The 20117-nt window shown below is 36.4% G+C and overlaps 1 protein-coding gene across 4 annotated transcripts in view; it reads left to right on the forward strand.

Moving 5' to 3' along the window:
• The window catches only part of HYCC2 (hyccin PI4KA lipid kinase complex subunit 2), a 60182-nt gene that overhangs the window by 27203 nt on the left and 12862 nt on the right, over nt 1-20117 (forward strand). For 3 of the 4 annotated variants that reach the window (XM_069781759.1, XM_069781761.1, XM_009922333.2), the window contains 9 exons: nt 612-713; nt 6596-6775; nt 8776-8856; nt 9491-9606; nt 10399-10494; nt 12239-12355; nt 13035-13122; nt 18575-18734; nt 19938-20105. In XM_069781759.1, the coding sequence (XP_069637860.1) occupies nt 612-713; nt 6596-6775; nt 8776-8856; nt 9491-9606; nt 10399-10494; nt 12239-12355; nt 13035-13122; nt 18575-18734; nt 19938-20105 (1108 nt within the window). The remainder of the gene's footprint in view (nt 1-611; nt 714-6595; nt 6776-8775; nt 8857-9490; nt 9607-10398; nt 10495-12238; nt 12356-13034; nt 13123-18574; nt 18735-19937; nt 20106-20117) is intronic. The other variant, XM_069781762.1, reaches the window with a different exon arrangement.

Here is a 20117-nt window from a genome sequence, read left to right on the forward strand (position 1 = left end):
AAGCTATTTTACATGTTGATAATGATGCTGAGTGAAATACAGGATAATGCATAAACAAGAAAACTGGATTTCATGATTGCTATGAATGAAATTAATCTGTTATATAAATTAAGAATTAGTAATTTCTCACATTGCTGATGATACACACTAAGTCATTACATGCTGTTGTTGGAAACTTGTTGAGTGGCCAAGGATGCAAAATCCACAGATGTGGGTGCTTGGTGGGACTCCAGTCTGTCCACGCTCATTCTAGATTATCCACACATTTTACGTAATTTGAGTTGATTTGATAAAGACTTTGAAAAGTGCCTGTTAAATACAGACTATCAAGAAAGAGAGTCCTCATATCAAGCTGGAGCAAATGATTTTATGAAAAATAAATCTGAAACTGCTTTTAGATTTAACCATGAAAGTTGATATGTGCCCCTAAATGCTATTCATGTGGAGAAGGACTTGTACTGAATGAACTAGGTTACGAGTCTGGAAATTTTCTGAACTTCAGGAACTTTTCTTGATGTTGGGATAAGACTGAATTCTTCTGTGGAGATCTTTAATACTTGGAAGCATTGATTTATCAGGGTACCACTTTTTTTTCTTTTTTTTTTCTTTAGGCATTACCTGAAACACAAATTTCCAGCTATGCAGCTACATTGCACCGAAAAAAACCACTGGTACCAGCTCTTTATAAGGTCATTCAAGACCCAAATAATGAGGTAGGAGACTTCAAAAAAGATTATTGTTTACATTCCTATATCTTCCACCTCTACAACTAAAACTAGAGTAACTGAGATGTGGAGATGGAGAGGAAGATTCTTCTTTTTAATTTGACCTAATGTGGGTATCATTCCTCTTTTTACTTTCATGTTTTTTTGACAGTTACTTTAATGCCTTTCTGATAAGACATAACCTCGTCTGCTCCCAAAGATACAGTTTATGCTGTCTGCTAGATTTTACTTGCCACAGCTGACTGTTACACTTGATTTGGCATGAGGCAGGGTTTTTTTGTTGTTGGTTTTTTTCCTCCCAGAAAACACCTTTCAGTTGTAACAGAGAAAAAGTAGGCCTAACAGTGAAACCCAATATGACCAACGTGCTTCTCACCTAGTGGCTTATTACAGTGGAAGATGGAATCAATTTATTAAGTCCTGTTAAAATAACCAGATCTTCTTTTGCTCATACTAGTATCATGTTTGTGTTATTTGGTTTACACTGCTGTAAACAAGAACAGAACCAGGACCCCAAAATATAAATATACACAATGAAAACTTAGCTTACCCTTGTACATAATACATTTTGCAAATGACGTTAAACTGAGCTTTCTATTCCACTGGCTTCTGCTATGCACATTTCTGGGAAAGTATGTGAAATACAACTTCTGAATAAATTGTGCAAGCATACCATTCTCTGCTGTGTAAACTATTTTAGATAAAATGCTTCAAAATATTTGATTTATCATCTGTGATCTCTTGTATATGTATAAATTAAATGGCAAGTGTATACAGCAGGGAAGTTCTTTATTTGCCTAAGCACAGCTCAGCTGCTTTTGGAAGCTGAATGCTTGACTGAGCTTAAAGGAGATTGCATAATGCTCATGCAATAAAAAAAAAAAAAGCTTCATAGCTGTCAACTTCATTTCAGTGTTACAAATAACTTGTATAGTGACCTTTTTCTTTGTACTGAAGCTACAGTTATTTTCTCTTCAACCTGAAGCCACCATTGCTGTTGTTGTCTTTTAGTATGTATGTATTCGTGTGTGTGTATACTTCTGAAAATGTAAAAGCTTTCCTTTGCTTTGAGAATAAGCATTTCATTTATTTTTTTTTTTATATGATGCAAAGAACCAGATTTGCAAAAAGACTATCTTCTTAAGGGTGTGACAGTAATCTTACGTTATTGCCTACTGATGCTTGTCAAATACTACTCTTTGGAATTGCTGTTACTGTTTGGGCCTGATTCTGGTATCAGGTATAAGATAAGTAATGCCAGACTCAGAGATGACTAACTTCAGGTTCTGCTTGTTAAGGCAGTATTTCCTTGTTGCACTTCTTCCAAACTTATTTGCGTGTGAGGAGTATAACCACAGTTAATTAATTACTTTGCATAATTCTGTGGTAATATTTGGCTCTAAGTGAATTTTTTTTTTAAATTTGCCTTATAGGACGTTATTTGCTAGAAGGATAACTGTTTGCTTATGAAGATAAAACTTATGTGGTAGACTATTATAAAATGTACTTGCTGGATCTTAAACTTGATGGACAAGTGGTTTTTTTAGTACAACTGATAAAGTTGACCTAAAACTTCCTGAAAGGGGCGAACTGTTTAGGGCAAACGTGAATTTTTCTAGAATCCCATAATTCTATCGTGGTAAGACCAGGATTAATAATTTAACATAGAACCAGCATGTTTAGGAACCAAAACAACCAACCAAGGTGCTTCTCTTTTTTTGACAGCTGTCTGACAATTTGAGAGCTATCAAATGAAGGCAAGCATAATGTCAAGTTAAATACAACTGTTACTATTTTCCTTTTAGGAAATTCCCTGACTTTTTTTAATATGGAGAAGATAATGACTGGAACAGAAAGTTACATAAAGACTAGAGAGTGATCTTGCTCATAAACAGCTTATTTGACTAAATAATTTATTGATTTTTGCATAATATTTGAATTTTAAAATAAAGTGCTTTTGAAGTATTGTATTTTTAGATAGTTTTATAATTTTTGGAGTTGGTTTATGGCGGTAGACATAAATACTCTACGGATTTTAAGTTAATGCTGTACTGAAATTTAAACATTGAATATTCATGTGGGGCTATTTAGGTTTAACTTGGAAAGCTCAGCCTTGAAACAAAATGAGATCACCTTTGCAATGCCAAGCACTTCCCAGACCCAGTACTCGTCAAATAATAACTCATTTCACCCATTATGTTATAGTTGAGCCTAAAATGAGCACATTATTTTCTACCATGATTGAATTCTTCAACAAGGCAAGCATTTCCAATCTTTGTCACGCATTTTATAATGTATTATATTTAACTTCAAGGTATGGCTCTTAAGATATGGCAAACTTGTAAAATAAGCCAAACTAAAGCTATTCATCAGCTTCCTTAACATGTGACTAGTCTGCACCTCTGTGAGGTGTAACAATGAAGTCTGCAAATTATATCATTGTCACTTACTGTATATTTAAGCCAGTAAAAATTTCATTTGTAATTGTTTGTTATGCTAATTGCTGTTTATGCTAGTAGAAAAGCTCTTTTAATATAAGTTTTTAGTTTGTCAGAGAAGAGATATGGTTATAAGAGACTTTTTACTTTGGATTTTTTGGCTGACTGCTGTGCTACGCAGTTTCCTTTGACTTTGGACTGAAAGATCTTTGGAATTAAAAAAGCGTGTGCCAGTCACGTATACACCCACTACTAGTGACAAAAGCTCCATTTCCTCTGTTTGTCCAGTGTCTTCTCAGTATTTATATTCAGAGAATTAATTGGAAGAGGCTGGTTCTCTGAAAAGCCAGACAACTAGGATGCAGGGAAAACATTTGTTCTTTCTTACAGCATCAAGTTTTGACTTTCCAGGTGGGAGACAATCATACTATACTTTGATAGGAAAAACTTGGGTGTTCGTGCCTTTGAAAATCATTTGTGTTATAGTGTCTTTGTGATGGCAGCTTATTCTTGTGGACTTAAAGCTCTGAACACACCAAAAGTGCTATAGTAGTTGCTATAAACAACCTTCAGGTTTTCACCTAATTAATTTGCAGTTGTTAAACCTTTTGCACAACTAATATGACAACTACTAGAAACGAGTATTTACATGCTTGCAGCACCAGTGACTGGATATTGCTTGTCTCTTTCTAGGGAGCATGGTTTCACTTAAAAGACTAATTTTATAAAATTTTAATTTGAAGGAAAGTAGAATAAACTCAGTAACTGCTCTGGTTGAGTCTCATCTGACTTTAGCTAAAGTAAATAATTCTTTTCCACTGTTTTTAATGGGACTTGCATTAGACTGGCTAATTTCAAATAGGAAACAGTTTTGGGCTGCTGTCATCTGTAATCTAACAGAAGTACTATTTATAGCTATGCTGCTGTATGTGTCTGTTTTCTGATAATATTTGTTTAGCTTTTCTTGCACCTGTTATCTCCTTGCAGATGTGCTTGTATTTATTTTTTTCCAGAGATTTCTTCTTTTTCTTCTTTACTCTAGCTTCTTGCTCATATTTTATTTTCAAAAAAACCTACAAATTTATTCAGTGATCTCTGAATTACTTATTAACCACTTTTTTTTTATTTGAACATCTGAAATGTGCTAGGGCTTTCATAAAACAAGGATACAGTTCTGTCTCTGAGGATTTGAACATTTACTGTAACAGATGATTTTAATAATTAGCATCACTTTTAGATAGGAGTTTCTACTAAGTAAATATTAATTAAGAAGGAATGTATTTATGTATCTTTTGAACATAAAGTGCTATGTATGTATGAAATACTGTAATAAATACGCTAGATAAAATAATACATGCTCAACTTGATAGAGAAAGCCCTAGCATTGTTTTATTAAAGTGATTGCAATAGAAGCTTTATGGGCTTCTAATTTCATTTGTATCCCAAAACAAATATTAAGTGGTGAGGTGTTTTACATATATGGCTTGTAAAAAATCTGTGTGCTCCAAATGACTGGACTTCTCTCATTCCTCATCAACGTTGTCAGTGGCGGCTTTCTTCCCTCCCTCTCTCGTGGAGTCTCTCTCTGCTTGTGTTGTAAAAACAGGCTTTTAGCTTAGAGTAACTAGGCTGTCAATCAGAAGCCTTGTTATACAAGTTACTTATATCAGAGCCTTGTATAAGAAGAGATTTATCTGATAGCAAAGTTTTATTTTATGTAGATGTCACATTATGGCTTATGTAATCAGTGGTTTAAAAACGGTATGCTTCATTGACCAGAATACGCTGTGTTAGAAATGAAACTAATGTGTTCACCTTTTCTTGGGTGATTATCTCTCAAGGCAGCTATCTTGATAGAAAATTCTGTCAAATTTATGTTTTGTGTTTGTGATATACCAGAGTAAAATATCCAATTCTAACTGTGTGTATGTGAGGTTGTACAGATTTATGGCACTGCGCATTTATCAAACATTCAAACTAATCACTTGTAGAAATGTCTGTCCCTCTGCTGGTAGCAAGGGACTGTTTCAAAGCTTTTTAAGAGGCTGGATGGTTCACAACAAACCACAGAAGTACATCTTGATACAGCATAGCAAAAGAGTGATGGTGAATTCTATAGGAAATTCTGGGTACTAAGATTTTGATGAATGGACAAATTAATGAAAGAAGAATGCATCAAAGTCTGTGAAAGGTACTGCTAATGCTCTGCAAGTCCTAAGCTGCATATACCTGGGAGTGGGAGTGTGTACTGAAAGAGTAGTCATATATTCCTTATCTGATCTTCTGCTCTGGGTATTTCTTATTTATGCCTTTTTGTCTCACCAGTACAGCTGCTATTGTGTTGGTCAAATGTAGGGTTTCTATTGCTCTAAAAAAAAATGGTACGTAGAATTTAATGTTTAATATTATCGTGTATGTATATGAGAGCTGCATAAAGCATGTACAGATAGAAAGAAGATTTATTTGAGATTCTGGCCTGTATTTTCTGACTCTAACTCTTCTATATGAATATAGGCGCTTTAGGTTACATGGATGCTTCCATCTTTTTGGACTTAAATCCTATGAGTATTTTCCTTAGGTCAGATCATCCTATTTCTTAGAATGTAATACTAGATACTGGTCATAGACCTTATCAAAATTCCTCTCAGAGTTGGGTGGTTTTTTTTTTTTTTGGTAGTTTTTGACTTTGGTATTAAAAACTTGATTAGTCATGGGAAAGAGGGAGACAGTTTGACGTGTTGTTTTTTGTTGTTGTTTCCCCTGTTGATTAACAGTTCTGTGGATGCATCTTAACTATTGGTTTGGCATTGTAGACTCTTAAAATGGCAGGGTTTTTCTTGTGCTTATCACTGGCTTGATAAGAGCCTTTTTTGATTCTTGTACTGAAACCTGAAGGGCAGCTCAAGATGGAAAAATCAGTTTGCATTGTAACAAACAAATGCACACTTGTTGGGTTTGAGACTAAAAAGCTGTAGGTAAGAAATTAATTCATGTTTTTGTCAATAGACTTGTCGTTAGCAGCTAATCTTTAACCTTTCTACTTTTATAAACCTTATAACTGCACCATTAAAGTTTTATGGTGCACGTAGTCCAAGCGAGGTGTCTGTCGCAGGCCTTAAATTAGTACCTGTATACAAAATAAATCTCATACTGACAGCCCTAGAGAATAATGTTCTCAAAGCACAAGATGGTAGTGGCTGTAGTAAGTCCATATTTCCTAATACAGCATACCAGTGCCCCTCAGGTCTGTCCTTACAGATCTCGTTAAAAGGAATGCAGATATTATTTTGGTTTATTCAGTTATTTGCCATCAAGTAATGTCATTGTTACTGGCTGCAGTGGCTATATACTATAGCCCCTATATTTGCTATTTCATTCTCCCTTATTAGAGAAGCCTAACAGTAATTCATTAGCCTTTTTGCCTTTCCACAGCTCCTGGAGCCTGTTTGCCACCAGCTCTTCGAACTTTATCGTAGTTCTGAAGTTCGGCTCAAGAGATTCACACTGCAATTTCTGCCAGAGTTGATCTGGGTATATCTGCGTCTTACTGCCAGCAGGGATAGGCAGAGTAATGGTTGCATCGAAGCATTGCTGCTTGGCATTTACAACTTGGTAAGTGAGATGAGTGGGAATGGCTGAGGAAAGCTTTGATCTGAGGTTTTGCATCACTGACTACTAGCAATAAAGTAAATTATTGGAACAACATATTTAAAATTATAATACTTTCGCATGAAAGCATATTTAATCTGGAGAAAAGCATAATGTAATGAAGGTTTAGTAAGAACGTGTTTGCAAAAATATTTTTTATAGTAATCTTTTTAGTAATCTTTTTGGGACAAACATTTTAACTACAAATGATCATCTCATGGGCTTTCTTGAACTGTTATATACTTGTGTTTGTAAGGAAATTAAGTAGTCATCCTTAATGTTGAAAAATACAACTTTCTATGGAGATGATTGTCAGGCCAATATGCTTGGTCAATCTTTGTGTCAGTTCCTTCCCCTGCCTCCCCCTCCTTACTTTGAATATGTCTTTTTAAGGGTAATTTGAAGCTGAAACCACTCTGCATGCTAGAACTTAAATACATGCATGTGTACATTTGAGGGAGATGGTTGCCTTGAGTGGAACTGTGATTTAAGAATATGTAAATGTAGATTATTAAGTTTGGCTGCTGGATGTAAAAGTAGGTTTTTTATATCCTTACCTTAGCCTGGAAATGTTTACTCTTGTAATGTTATGAGGCTGTTTGATAAATTTAGCAATACTGCCAAGATAGGCAATCTCTAATGGGAATTTCTGTGTTCTAGGACTTTATGATACTGAAACATTGCCCTTCTTTCTACTATCAGAGTAAACCCCTCCTTTAAACTGTGTATTATGTTTCTATACATGATGAGACACAGAACAGTCAAACTGTGGTTCTTAAAAAAAAAAAAAAAAAAAAAAAAAAAAAATCTTGTTATGTGTCTGTATACCAGCTCTAACAACTGGAAGATCCCGTTATTTTAGATTTATTCTGATAGAAAATAAACATTGGAAACTGCTTGTTGATTATTGGTACTGTTTGCTGGGTTGAAGTAGCATGCTTATCTTTGTTGACCATTTTCTCATAAAGGTCCTTTTGCAGTTCCTTTGAAAGTCATGTTGATGATTCATTTTTTTAGATGACAATAATTTCTTCATTCTCTCCAGAGAAGAAAGAGGCCTCAAAATGGACAGTGGCTCCCACTATTTTTTTTTCTTTAAGTTGTTGATATTTTTCTGTACATATACTGAGACTGAAGGAGTGAAGTTATTTTCTCAATACTTAGAAAGTGAAAGACAAGGATAAATCTTTTGCATTCTTCTAAGTTCTATCAACTGTCCTCCCATTGTGATCCTTAAAGCCTACTACAAGTACTGTGCTACCTTGAACTAAGTTTTCACATAAACTGGAATAACTAGAGCTCATTGTTTGGAAATTTGCTGTAGAAGGCAGGATTTTAGACTCCTTTTTGGTATAGTCCTATGTTATTGCTCGTAGTATATTTGCTTTCAAAACTGCTGTGTTTGCTTATGTAGCAGCTTAGCAACTATGAAATCGGACCAGTTTGAAAGCCTTTTGAGAAAACATTCTGTGTATTTCTTACTGATAGAATGCCTGAAGAAACTTTGCCAGTCCCCTTGATTTCACCTTTTCTCTGTGGTGCATTTATTATGAAGTACTGCCCATTGTCAGCAAGTGACTCATCAGCCCTTATATGTCTGTATCTTTTGGGCTTTAAGTTTAACCTTGCTCCACTATGCAATTCTATTACAAATAAATGTTATAATGTAAAGGTGGGCTAGAAAAGCTTTTTATTCTGTTCTGTTTTTGATGAAGTCACACTGATCAAGGAGCCAATGCTGTGTTTTTACAAAACAGTCTGTGATAGAGGTCTTTCCCACTTCTTAAATATGTATATAAAGTTGCTGATACTCTGTAAATGCACAGAGACCTTGGGGTGTTAATAGTCTTATCAGATCAGGACATCTAACTTCTTATTTATTAAATGTCTTCTAAGAGTTGAAAATTATTCCAAGTCCTATCTCCTTACTTCTGTTTGGGTTTTGGTTTTGTTTTTTAATGCAGGAAATTGCTGACAAAGATGGAAACAACAAAGTTTTATCTTTCACCATCCCTTCGTTATCTAAACCCTCAATATATCATGAGGTAAGAGAGCTGCTGTGGTAAATCAGAATTGGATCTATTAGAGTATTGAAAACTGGATCCATTTGATGCAATGGGCCTTTTTTTAGATGCATCTTGTTGCAGTCAGTTTTCAATGTCAGTAGCTTGCAATTACTGTAATGGAATTTAATAGCATTAGTAGAAGAAAGGGAGTGTAAATGTTGAAAAACCTTTGCTGACAGTGCCCATTTTGAATGGAGGTTAGCTGTGTTGTAGTTGCAACTGTGTTTTTTTTGCCTCTTATGTGTTAGTATATAAGTAGCCTTCCTTCTTCTAACTCCTCCTTAATACAGTTTGAACTTGGAATCGTATTTTTGTTTCTCTACTGTTGCTGTACAAAAAGTCTATGCAATTAGGACAAACTTACTATAAATGGATATGTAAGAATCAAAGTTGAAAATTGCTCTCACCTAAGTGTGGAAGCTGTTTATAATAATGAAATTAGGTAATGGTTTTAGATTTACTGTATTCTGGAATAATCTTCATTTTTACAGATCACAAGACAAGTTTGTATTTTGGCTTGGGTGATTAGGAGTTTTAATGCTTTTGGGGACCTTTTACTTATGACTTGATTTCTCCCCCCTCCTTCCTTCCTCCTCCCACCACCTACTTCTAGCCCTCTACTATTGGATCCATGGCTTTAACTGAAGGAGCTCTATGTCAGCATGATCTCATCAGGGTAGTTTACAGTGATCTTCATCCTCAAAGAGAAACCTTCACAGCACAGAACCGGTAGGTGGATGTATTCTAACATAGAGGTGCTTCACTCGGCAGACAACGAGTCCTTAAACATTAAGACTGAATACGTTGTGTGTTCAGTCCTTTCTCAGCATTAAGTGCTTGGAAATTACCAAGATTGTTCTCTAGGTTTATCTTGAGGTATAGTATTTTTGTTGTTTGTTCCAACTTTGAATGTTCTTCTGCTAGTTAATTTAGAAGAGTAGCTTCTCTGTCATTTCTGTGTCTGCCAGGAATATCTTTGGGTTTATGTCTGTCAACTCAAATTTTCCTGGAAGTTCAACAAAATTCAGCTTTGGGTCTGAGGCTGTGACTGCTTTTTCCACAGAAAAAGGGGAATGGAGCTGAGTGGGTAGACAGAACTAGGGATGAGACAAATTTCCCTGCTGTGTTCTAGTGACTGCCAACTTTACCTGTGTCTAAAGCTAGTTCTGGGAAAACTGATAAAATAATTTTGAATGCATTGCAGACTCATCTACTTTTATAACTTTGTCCAGTTCTGTAACTTTGTGCAAATATTATGCCATATGCAATTTCTTCCATAGTTCCTGTGTATGCTAATGGCTTTCAGTAATAATAATTTTAAGTGTTCAACACTGAACCTTTAATAGCCTGTTTCAAGTTAGTGAATTAGAATTAAAGAGGATTTAAGGATTTGTGTGTTTACTTCTGACACTTTTTCCTGTGGGGTATTTTTTGAGACTGAGTTGTAGAATTTTTGTGTTAACTTCTGATGAAATATTAAGAATTTAAACTATACAAGGTTTTGTTCTTGTCTCTTTTCAGGTTTGAGGTGCTGAGCTTTCTTATGCTGTGCTACAATTCTGCTATTGTCTATATGCCTGCCTCTTCTTACCAATCACTTTGTAGGATGGGTTCCAGGTGAGACACTTGCCTTTAAAATAGTCTTTCAGGGTGCATCTAGACTTCTAAATATTATTCCAGCAAAAGGAATTTACTTGTGGTGTTTAATAACTTAAAATATTTAACTCTTGGTCAGTCTTGCAACTTAATTGGAAATTTGAAGCTGTGCTTGCATACAGATAAAACACACGGATTATCTTACTACTGCATGGGCTTTCATTCTAGTTATGTAACTTTCTAGTTATTTGGAAAGAAAAAAAGCAATTTGGGGGGAAAATTAGTTGACGCTACTCAGACTGATTTGCATTTTTTGGATTTAAATATCTTTCAGACATTTTTCAGTGTGGTCAGTTTAAAAATCCTGTGAGGAATACCACCAGTTTCCTCTACTTCTAAATATTAATGTCTTGCTTCTGGGGATGGTTTATGTGAAGTGCTTGCACAATGTTCTGGGTTTTCATGGTTTGTTTGGGTTTTTCTTCGGTTTGGTATGGGTGGGTTGGGTTTTGGGTTTTTTTTTTTTCCCCCTGATAATAACATCCCAGTTTCTGGAGGATTCAGTACTGTGATTTCTCAAACTCTTACACATGCCCTCTATATAACCTTCTACTTGAATAGTCTTAGAAGCATCTGGTTGGTAAAGATTCTTGCTTTTTGTTCTGAAAAAATCTCAAGTATATCTGATATTCCCATATGTCTGTTTTTACCAGCTTTTTTGTCTAAAATGAGATAAATTCTCTCTCCTGCTATCCCCAAAGAGAGGAACCTCTGTAAATGTTTTTTGATTTAGCTTGTTTGCTTCAGCACAATGCTGCCATGAAAGAAAAGCATTACATGCAATTCAGCTATGTAGCAAAGAAGGATCAGACTAGCTTCTAATAACATATATTCTGTAGTAACGCACACGTGCAGTTAAGATTATAGCCTGTTTTCTTTCCTGTGATTTCTGATGGGAATGGGTTAATTCTTGGTATGCTTCTGTCACCTTCACTTGAGTTGTGGCTATGCTAAATTTGGTGAATATGTTGAATTTTCCTGCATCCGAAAATTAGATCCTTTCTTTGGGTGGAGAAGAGAGACAACATTTTATAGGCTAGGGATTTTTTCATTGTTTTTGAAACAGTGCAGCAGTTATTATATATTAGTGGCCATGTGTTGCTTTCATGATGAAGATTCAGATATTAAATATATAAATAAATTATTCTGTTTTACAGACACTGGGTGCTATGCAGTATATGGGAAGGCAGGTACTTTTTCAAGGGTCAGGAGTATTTTTTTAGAAGGCAGCTGAGAGCAATTCTCAAGAATACAGTATCTGTGTTACCCAAATTTAGGTAAAAGGTGATTGCATGCTGTCATCATACATTAGATGGGAGGTGACGTATTTCTTTTCTATAACAATGAAATGTTTCCTTTAAAGAAAGTTGGTTTCGGTTACTGAATTTTGGGGAGGGTCTCCTACTTGGTGGCTGGCAGTAGAGAATATCTTGCTACCCTCATTCTTCAGAAGGTGGTTATGATTTGAAGAAAACAGATGGAGTTAATGGCTATATGGGAATAACACTGGATTATCAGCAAGCCACATCCCAAGGCACTGTTATAAAACTACTTTAATGGTTGGGAGAGCAATATAAGAATGTTATATGTTGTGTACTTAGATTTTGAAAAATAAATTTTAAAAATTAACTAAAATGGCTGTGATGTAAAGATATTTGTAGTCTTTGTGGAATTAACATTTTGTTACAATGGTGTGTTTTTGCAGGCTGTGTGTGAGCGGATTTCCACGGCAGCATGAGAAACGCTGGAAGGAACACTGTGGTAGAGTGGTGTTAGACCCTGACTTCATGGTGCAGCTGCTCACAGGTGTCTATTATGCCATGTAAGTGGATGGGTTTTTTTATATAAAGAGAAATGTTTGGTTTTACATGAATTGAACTAAAAATATAAATGCTGTTGCTTTATGATTGAAAAAAATAGTTAAACTCGTAACACAAGTTTATAACTTGATTAGGGTATTTCCCATTACTTGCTCGCTCAGCTAACTGATAATTTGAAAATGTCTTTGTCAGCGTTGAATTAGGTGGCCAGCAATAGGTGCTGAAGAGAGTTAGGCTTCTGGCTTCATCTTTTCCCAAGTTTCCACTACCACCAGATACCTTCTGTTCACAAGCATAATGAGCTTGGATGCCAAGATAACCTGATGAAATGCAGACCTCTTGAATGTCAATAGCTTCTGAGGTAGCAAAAATACATTTCTGATGGAAATTCAGTTCCGCTAAGTAGCGTTAAACTTTACATCTTGACCCCCCCCCCCCTTTTTTTTTTTTATTCTTTAAGTTTGTCCTGATTATGGCATCAACTTTGTCTTGCTTGGAGGCGATAGGGTGCAGCTTTTTTGTTACACCAACAAGATAAAAAAATGCTTTGCCTATACTTTTTAAAAGAAGTGAAGGGGCTGGAGTGTACATAAGCAGAGGTGAAGAGCTGGATTTGGGCAGAAAAAAGACAAGTTTGAGTTCATAAGATATGAAAGATAAATATCTTTCTTTACTTTTTAGATATAATGGTCAGTGGGATCTTGGCCAGGAGGTATTAGAGGACATAATTTACAGAGCACAGCTTGAACTCTACTCACAGCCTCTGCTGGTAAGAAACAATCTATTGCAATGTATGGGCTTGGTTAACAGGAGTATGGATGTGTTTCCAAAGTTGACTGGTAATGAAAGCATTTGCGGCCATTTACTGCACTCCCAAATGCAAGTGGTTATTAACAGTTGGTGTTTTCAACATAGCTATTTATACTATGCTTTTTCTGCTTGAGTATTAAGCTAGGGTGTTGGGATCTCCTAGGACTCATTGATGCTGAAAGCTAGGATTTTCTAATGTATTACAGTTGGATCAAAATGTTTATGTTGTTTTGGCATAAGCTACTGCTGAGTGATTTAAAGAAGCTTAACCGAATGATTATATGTCATAGGACATTGGTTGCAAAAAAGGTGTTTGCTTCTAGACCTTCAGTGGGGCTGAGAACATGCTGTGTGGTTTAACTGGTAACACAGTGGAAAAAGCAACAACAGGATAGAGCTGGAAGTGAAAAGGAGCTTCATCTCCAGAGTCAATGTCAGATTTTGATTGATCAAAGTCAGTCAGGTCTTAATCTTTACCTTCTTTGGAGGAGCAGCAATAGAATGGAATTAATTCTGATTTTGGGTTTTGTTTTTTTTTTCAGTCTCCACTATACTTGCTGTTTCGATTATAAAAAGAGAGAAATTAAATGGGGAAAGTGGTGAAACTGGGCTGGATGCAGGTGGATCTGTTTGGGAAGGATGAGGAGGTTGACAGAGAGAAAGGAAGAATGGAGGGATTTTATTTTTTGTCAGATATAGGAATGAGGATCAAAATAAGAGGGAAAATGAAGGAGAATAAAGTAAAATAGACTACTGTCTCCGTTTCTGCATCAGAATTGTGGCTAGAAGCCTTTAGTGCTCCTCTGAACTAACAGCAGTAAAATTTTACTGCTTTTTACATAATTGAGAAAGGAGTAGATTGGGACAAATCTTTTTGTGTGGCAATCTGAGATCCCCCTCTTCTGCAATAAATTACGTAAAATTCTCTTGATTAATTAATACTGGCTGTAAAATTTATCTACAGGCTTTCTGACACTGCTGCATTTTAAATGCTTGGTATCCATTGAATTATTATAATAGTTGGTTCCTTTTGGAAATGACTCATCGCTCCATCAGATTGAAAGTTTTAAATTAAATATTGAACTTGCTGAATTGGGCCGCCCTATCAAACCACTACATTTAAAAGGTGTGTAGGAGGATCTGGAACTTGATGATATGACAATTTTCAGTCCTTATTGTTCATTTTTAATCAGTTTGTCCCTAAAGATTACTTCTAATTGTTCTAATCTTCTAGAATGTCTTCGGGTTTTTCCAAAGCTACAATTGCCTCTGCATCCCATTGTCTGGTGTCAGTAATGTCATGACATCACCAATTTTTCCCCTTTCCCCACCTGTCAGGTTTTTCATGCATATGTGTGCAGGCACATCTGTGGGGTTTTCTTCTTAATATTCTGATCATTGCCTTGATTCCTATCTTGTTTTACTGCAATTTTTTTAAAAGCAGCTTTAAAAAATTGTCAGTTTTATTAAAAAATGACCTGCATGTCCTTGTCCTCATGCTGTATGTTCGAGCGACTTGACTTTTTCAAAGGTTGGAGTCTTTTCACCTCATTGCATTCTCCAGGAGATGTATATAATTTAGCAGCATTATAAAATTTTGTATTTTAAACTTAAAACTACTGGCACCAAATAAAATATCTGTGCAGCATCCTAGATAAGTTTCAAGTTCAGCGTCTACCTAGGATTTCCTAACAGCAGCAAATTCTTTGAAGTCCATTTAATATTCAGGCAAACCCCCAAGTTAGGATTATTTTTAGATATCTGTACATAAGCTACGTGTATAATTATGGGAATGCCATCAGTCATCATTACAATGAGAAACATCATGGTCCCTGTATTTGGGTATGTCTCTTGGAGAAATATTTTTGACAGTATAGCAGATCCATGCTCTTATTTAAATAGGTTGATATTGCCTGTGGACTTTAAAAAAAAAAAAAAACAAACAAAACAACCCAACCAAACAAAAAACCAACAAAAACCCCCAAAAACCCCCGAAGTAGAAGCATCAGAAAGCTATGTAATACCTATGTAATGTTGATGCGGTGGTCTTTCACTGTTATCCAGAGACTGCTCTGGAAAGGGCAGGAAGTAATGCAAGGGGAAAGCTTTTTCTGGGAAAAGAAAAGTATCTCTGGACCTGGGGAGTAGCTCAGTTCCAGTCAGTCAGTCTTTTCCTCTGAACACAAAGAGTTCTGCACTTGTTTCAGACAAATCCCTGTCTTCAGTGCAGGGACGCACAGGCTTTCTTAGCTCGGTACACAAGAAGCGTGGATCAGCAAGTCCCTATTGTGACAGCATCATTACCCAGTGTATTTTGTTGATGGTACTTACTGCTTTTGTTGGATGTTCTTTTTGTTAGACCTCCTTTCTGGTAGGCAAGAGTGGATGTCTGGCCTTAAACCAGCCCTCCTTTGTCATTGATAGTTGAAAACTTGGCTTGCCAAGTCTGAATTATGCTGTTTGTTTTCCTGCCTTTCAGTGCTGGATTAGACATAGTAAGCAAGTTTTTTTGCATTCCAAAGGATCGCAGTTTTGGGTTTTTTTCTGTTAGAGGAGGGCTGTGACTCATTCAAACTGGTTGTTCAGGCTGTTTCAAAGTTTTACTGTTGCATTGATTTTTACCTTCATATGGTTCTCCTCAGTCCCCAGAAGTACAATTTGTGCTGTTAGAAGGGGCCAGCTGTTAAAAGCTTCAACAAGCGGAAGTGCTCTGTCTGTCACTTTTCTGGTCTTGTTGCAGAAGCTCTTTGCTACTGATTTTTAGATTTTAATCCTGTATACTGAGAAGGGTACCTATTCAAAAGAGGGCACAACTCCAGTGAATAGGAGACGGGAAGGCAAACCATTGTATACTGTTGAACTTGACCTGCTTTGGTTCAGTACAGCAGAAATGAGTTTCTGAAGTCTTTAATGTCATCAAGGATAGGGTGAATACAGTTTGTACCATTTCAAGAGGATGGTGTGGAAAAAGGCCTATGTGTGAATAGGAGAGCGGTTCACAAACAATTGTTGAGGCTGAGAGAATTAGCTAGCAAAGGGCAATGTTGGACAAGTGGAAGGCAGAATGATAAGCGTTTCTGTGATGGTGCCAATAATCTTTTCTGCTGGTTAAAAGTCAGACAGGAAGGCAGTGGAGAAGATGTTTAGTGGGGAGTTACAGGATCACAACAGCAGCTGGAGATCAGGATATGACACCCATTCTGGCCCACCAGGAAGTGAAAAGTCTTTGATTTGGTTAATATTCTGTGATCTGTGCTTTACTGTCTGAAACAGTTTCATTTCTTCTCATGATTGCTGGATGGTTTGCCTGTTATAACTTGTAGGAAAGTCACTTTTACTTTATTATAGTGTGAATAAACACCCTTACTTCACGGAGCTTTTATGGTATGCCATATGAATTGATATAGTCTTTTTATCAAACTTTATCTGAGACCTTCACAAGACAAATAATACAAAGTTCTGCCAATAGGGGCTGTTCCAGTGGTTTAGTAGATTTCTTGTAGTTTGTGTTTTGGCAAATGCTAACAAAAGACAACTTAAGCAGATTTGGTGTGTGTGGGCTTTGGGAGTTGAAGGAATTTGTTGGATGTCACTTACATTTCCAAGGCCTCAGGCAACCTCAGAATATCAAGACAACATTGATGACATTTAAAAGTGCATTAATTTTGTCACTAGCTTGAGGTGAACATATGAAAATGTTGCTTACAACATAAAACTAGGAAATGCTTGATTGTAGTAATGTGCTAAACAGTTGATACTACTCCATCAGCTAGCCACAAGTCTTTATACAGTAAACAAAATGCCTGTTCTTAGAAAAATAATATGGTCTAAAAGGAAGAAAAATGTATGTATGCATTGCCAGAAAAGTGGAGTATCTTGCAAAGATGCATATTCTACATTAGATCTGTATTTCATTTGAGTGGACAGAACAGTCAGCCTTATAGTTTTATCTGTGTCTTAAAATAGGTTATATGTGCCTTTGCCGTAAGCTAACAAGTAGACTACATGTTTCCCTTGCCATATAGGGAACTGTTCTCTCAAGTTGCAAAATCAATTTATTTTGTGATACAAGAGAAAATCCATTGGGAGGCTACATAAAGCTGCTTTTCATAATGCTTCTTGTAAACTGTAGTGGAGAGAATAGCTTGCCCAGATAATGGTGGGAGTTGTTGCTAAGTAGGATTTTGTAGAGATGAGCAAGTTACATCTTCCACAGTTGTTTTATTTTAAGTCTAACTGTTTCTGACCCTCTTTATCTTCTGTCTTCATTAGAGAGGAAGTAAAGAGCATGTAGGAAGTCAGATGTCAGTGAAGCATAAGAGGTCTATGAATGAAGTTGTGATGTTAAGTTTAAAATGTGTCTAATATTTTTATTGCTGGTTGGTTGTATAAAGTCAATAAGATTTTGGAAAATCAAGGTGTGTTCACTTTGGGTTTGTTTTTTGGGGGGTGTGGGGCGTTTTGTTTTGGTTTCTTTTTATTTATTTATTTATTTATTTATATTTTAAATTGCATTTTATGTGCAGCAACTTTGTTGTTGAACACTGCACATGCCATAGAGACCCAGCTTGCTCTTCAAGAGTTGGTACACAAGTTCACTTTTTGAACAATTTACTTATAAACTAGGAAATATTAACTGAAAGTTGCTCTTTTTTTTATTTTTTAAAGTAAACCTCTAATCCCACAAAGGCATTTTATGGGAAATTCAAAGAAGCAGTTAAAGCATCAAAGCCAAAAGAGGTCATTTGTTCTCTTCAAAGCTGCAAAACAAAACTTCTGACTTGATAATAGGCTATCACAATAAAAAATTAGATCTAGTAACGATTAATGCATTTTAATGATTTGATGCTCATTGCTTAGGTTGCAATTTTTTTAAAAAAATCTTGCAGGTACCCGCAGTCTAATCCCCTTGGTTAGGTTTTGGGGATTTTTTTTTTTTTTTTTTTTTTTTTTTGGCGGGGGATGGGGGGTGGGGTGGTGGTTATGGGTTAGGGGAGGTGGAAACTGGCCCTGTCTCCACCATGCACAAGGTCATATGCTGTTTGCATTGGCTTGGCTTGTGACCTAGTTTTATGACATTCTTATCATAAAACATAAATGGTATTTTCCTTGTCATTTTGCAGTCTGTTTTGGATGGAGACCTTCCTATGTAGGTTGGTACCTCTGTCAGTACAGGTGGCAAATGTGGAACAAAATAAATTACCTTAAAAAAATGGAGAAAAATCAGCTATATTTTTGGGAATAGGTTTGTGATGAGCTTTTCAACATAGTTAAAAACTGAATCTTGGGGATGGGATCTGGCATAATTAACAAATCTTGGTTGTTTCCATTTCCGTATCCAGCGAGAGATATAATTTTGCCATTAGTGCAGTCTAGGACAGCAGTAGTACAGCATTTTACTTTTATCTTAGGTTGCAAATGCCATGAAGAACTCACTGCCCTTTGATGCTCCTGATGCATCGCAAGAAGGCCAGAAGGTACTGAAGGTAGAAGTTACTCCAACAGTGCCGAGGATTTCTCGGACTGCTATTACAACAGCTTCTATCCGTCGTCATCGCTGGAGGAGAGAAGGTGAGCTTTCTCTGCCAAGAGCAAATACTGTGGTGTACTGTATTCATCATCATCACTGTAATCTGGCTTCTGAGTTTGAATGTTTGCAGAACAGTTGGTTGGGTTTCGTTTGTTTGTTTGTTTTTTGAGAAGTGATACCCCAAAACAACATATAGTATTTTACATCTTCAGAGCACTGCATGAACATGAACATTTGGGGTGTTTTGTTTTGTTTTTGACTTGGTGATAACCCATGAGGTAGGTGAGAAAATGGAGGAGCTGGAAAATGTTCAGTAAGACTTCTTTTTTTTTCTCTCCATGTAACATAGCGTAAATTTGTAGGGGTAGAGTTTGGCTTAGGATTTGAGTTCTTTCTTTAATCCACACTAAAACTCAACTGCCTCCCATCATAAATAGTTCAGGGAATGAATGGTATTATCCTGACCTTGATAGGGTTCCAGCTACCTAAAGCTACTGAAGGCAGTGGGAGAGGGAAAGGCTGAACATCACACTCCTACCATCATATGGCCCAATTTAGAGAGGGGCCATGTCATAAAATACCTTTGGATAGCTTAAAATTAGTCCTTACTTTTCCTCAGTGAGTACTTATGCTGTATGGAAGTGTGCTTGACTGTATGAAGAAAAAAAATAAGTATGTGGTAATATTTACCTTGATATGATGACATCTTCAGTGTAGGCATAGCAAAAAGCTTGCTTTGAAATCACTTTGTCATACTTATAAAGCTTTGTTGCTGCATGTATAAAACATGGATTAAAAAAAGCTGCATAAATGGCTGAAGGTAAAAAAAGTAGAATAACCTAAAAATAAACTGAGGATAAAAGAATCTGAAAACAAGGATTACATATTTTCCTGTGGTACTCGTTCTTTTTTCTTTCTCCTGTATCATGTGCAAAAGGATTTGATGACCTCTGGTCTTCAGCTGAATGAGGATGTCCAGGACAACAAGTAGCTGTCTTCTGTTTTCAGGACTCTGGGTCATGTTTGTCTTCACTGTAGTTGCCATTATATATTCATTTGCTAGTCTCTGATCTATAGTATAGCCCACCTGTCCCTTTCTGTGGATGTTCTCACAACTTTTAACTAAGCATGGGTAGTGTTTTGTGTTTGTTCCATGTCCTCATAAATCTTCTATTTTCCCTGCCTGGGTTGGAATGCCAAGAAAGGAATAGAAAAGCACTAAAATGTTATATGTTGAATCCCAGATGGCTTTGACTTCTCAAACGAGGCTGACTCAAGCATACCTGGCTCACCGATCCAACACGGCTCCACAGACCTAGGGATCAAACGTGAGCAAGAGGGGGAGGTGCTGATGCGCAGGACCCCTGAGCATGGCTTCCCGGAGCCCACCTTGGCAGCAGCCACAACAGAGGGTAGGACAGAGA

Source organism: Haliaeetus albicilla, chromosome 4, assembly GCF_947461875.1.
Source record: "Haliaeetus albicilla chromosome 4, bHalAlb1.1, whole genome shotgun sequence".
Lineage (NCBI taxonomy): Eukaryota > Metazoa > Chordata > Aves > Accipitriformes > Accipitridae > Haliaeetus > Haliaeetus albicilla.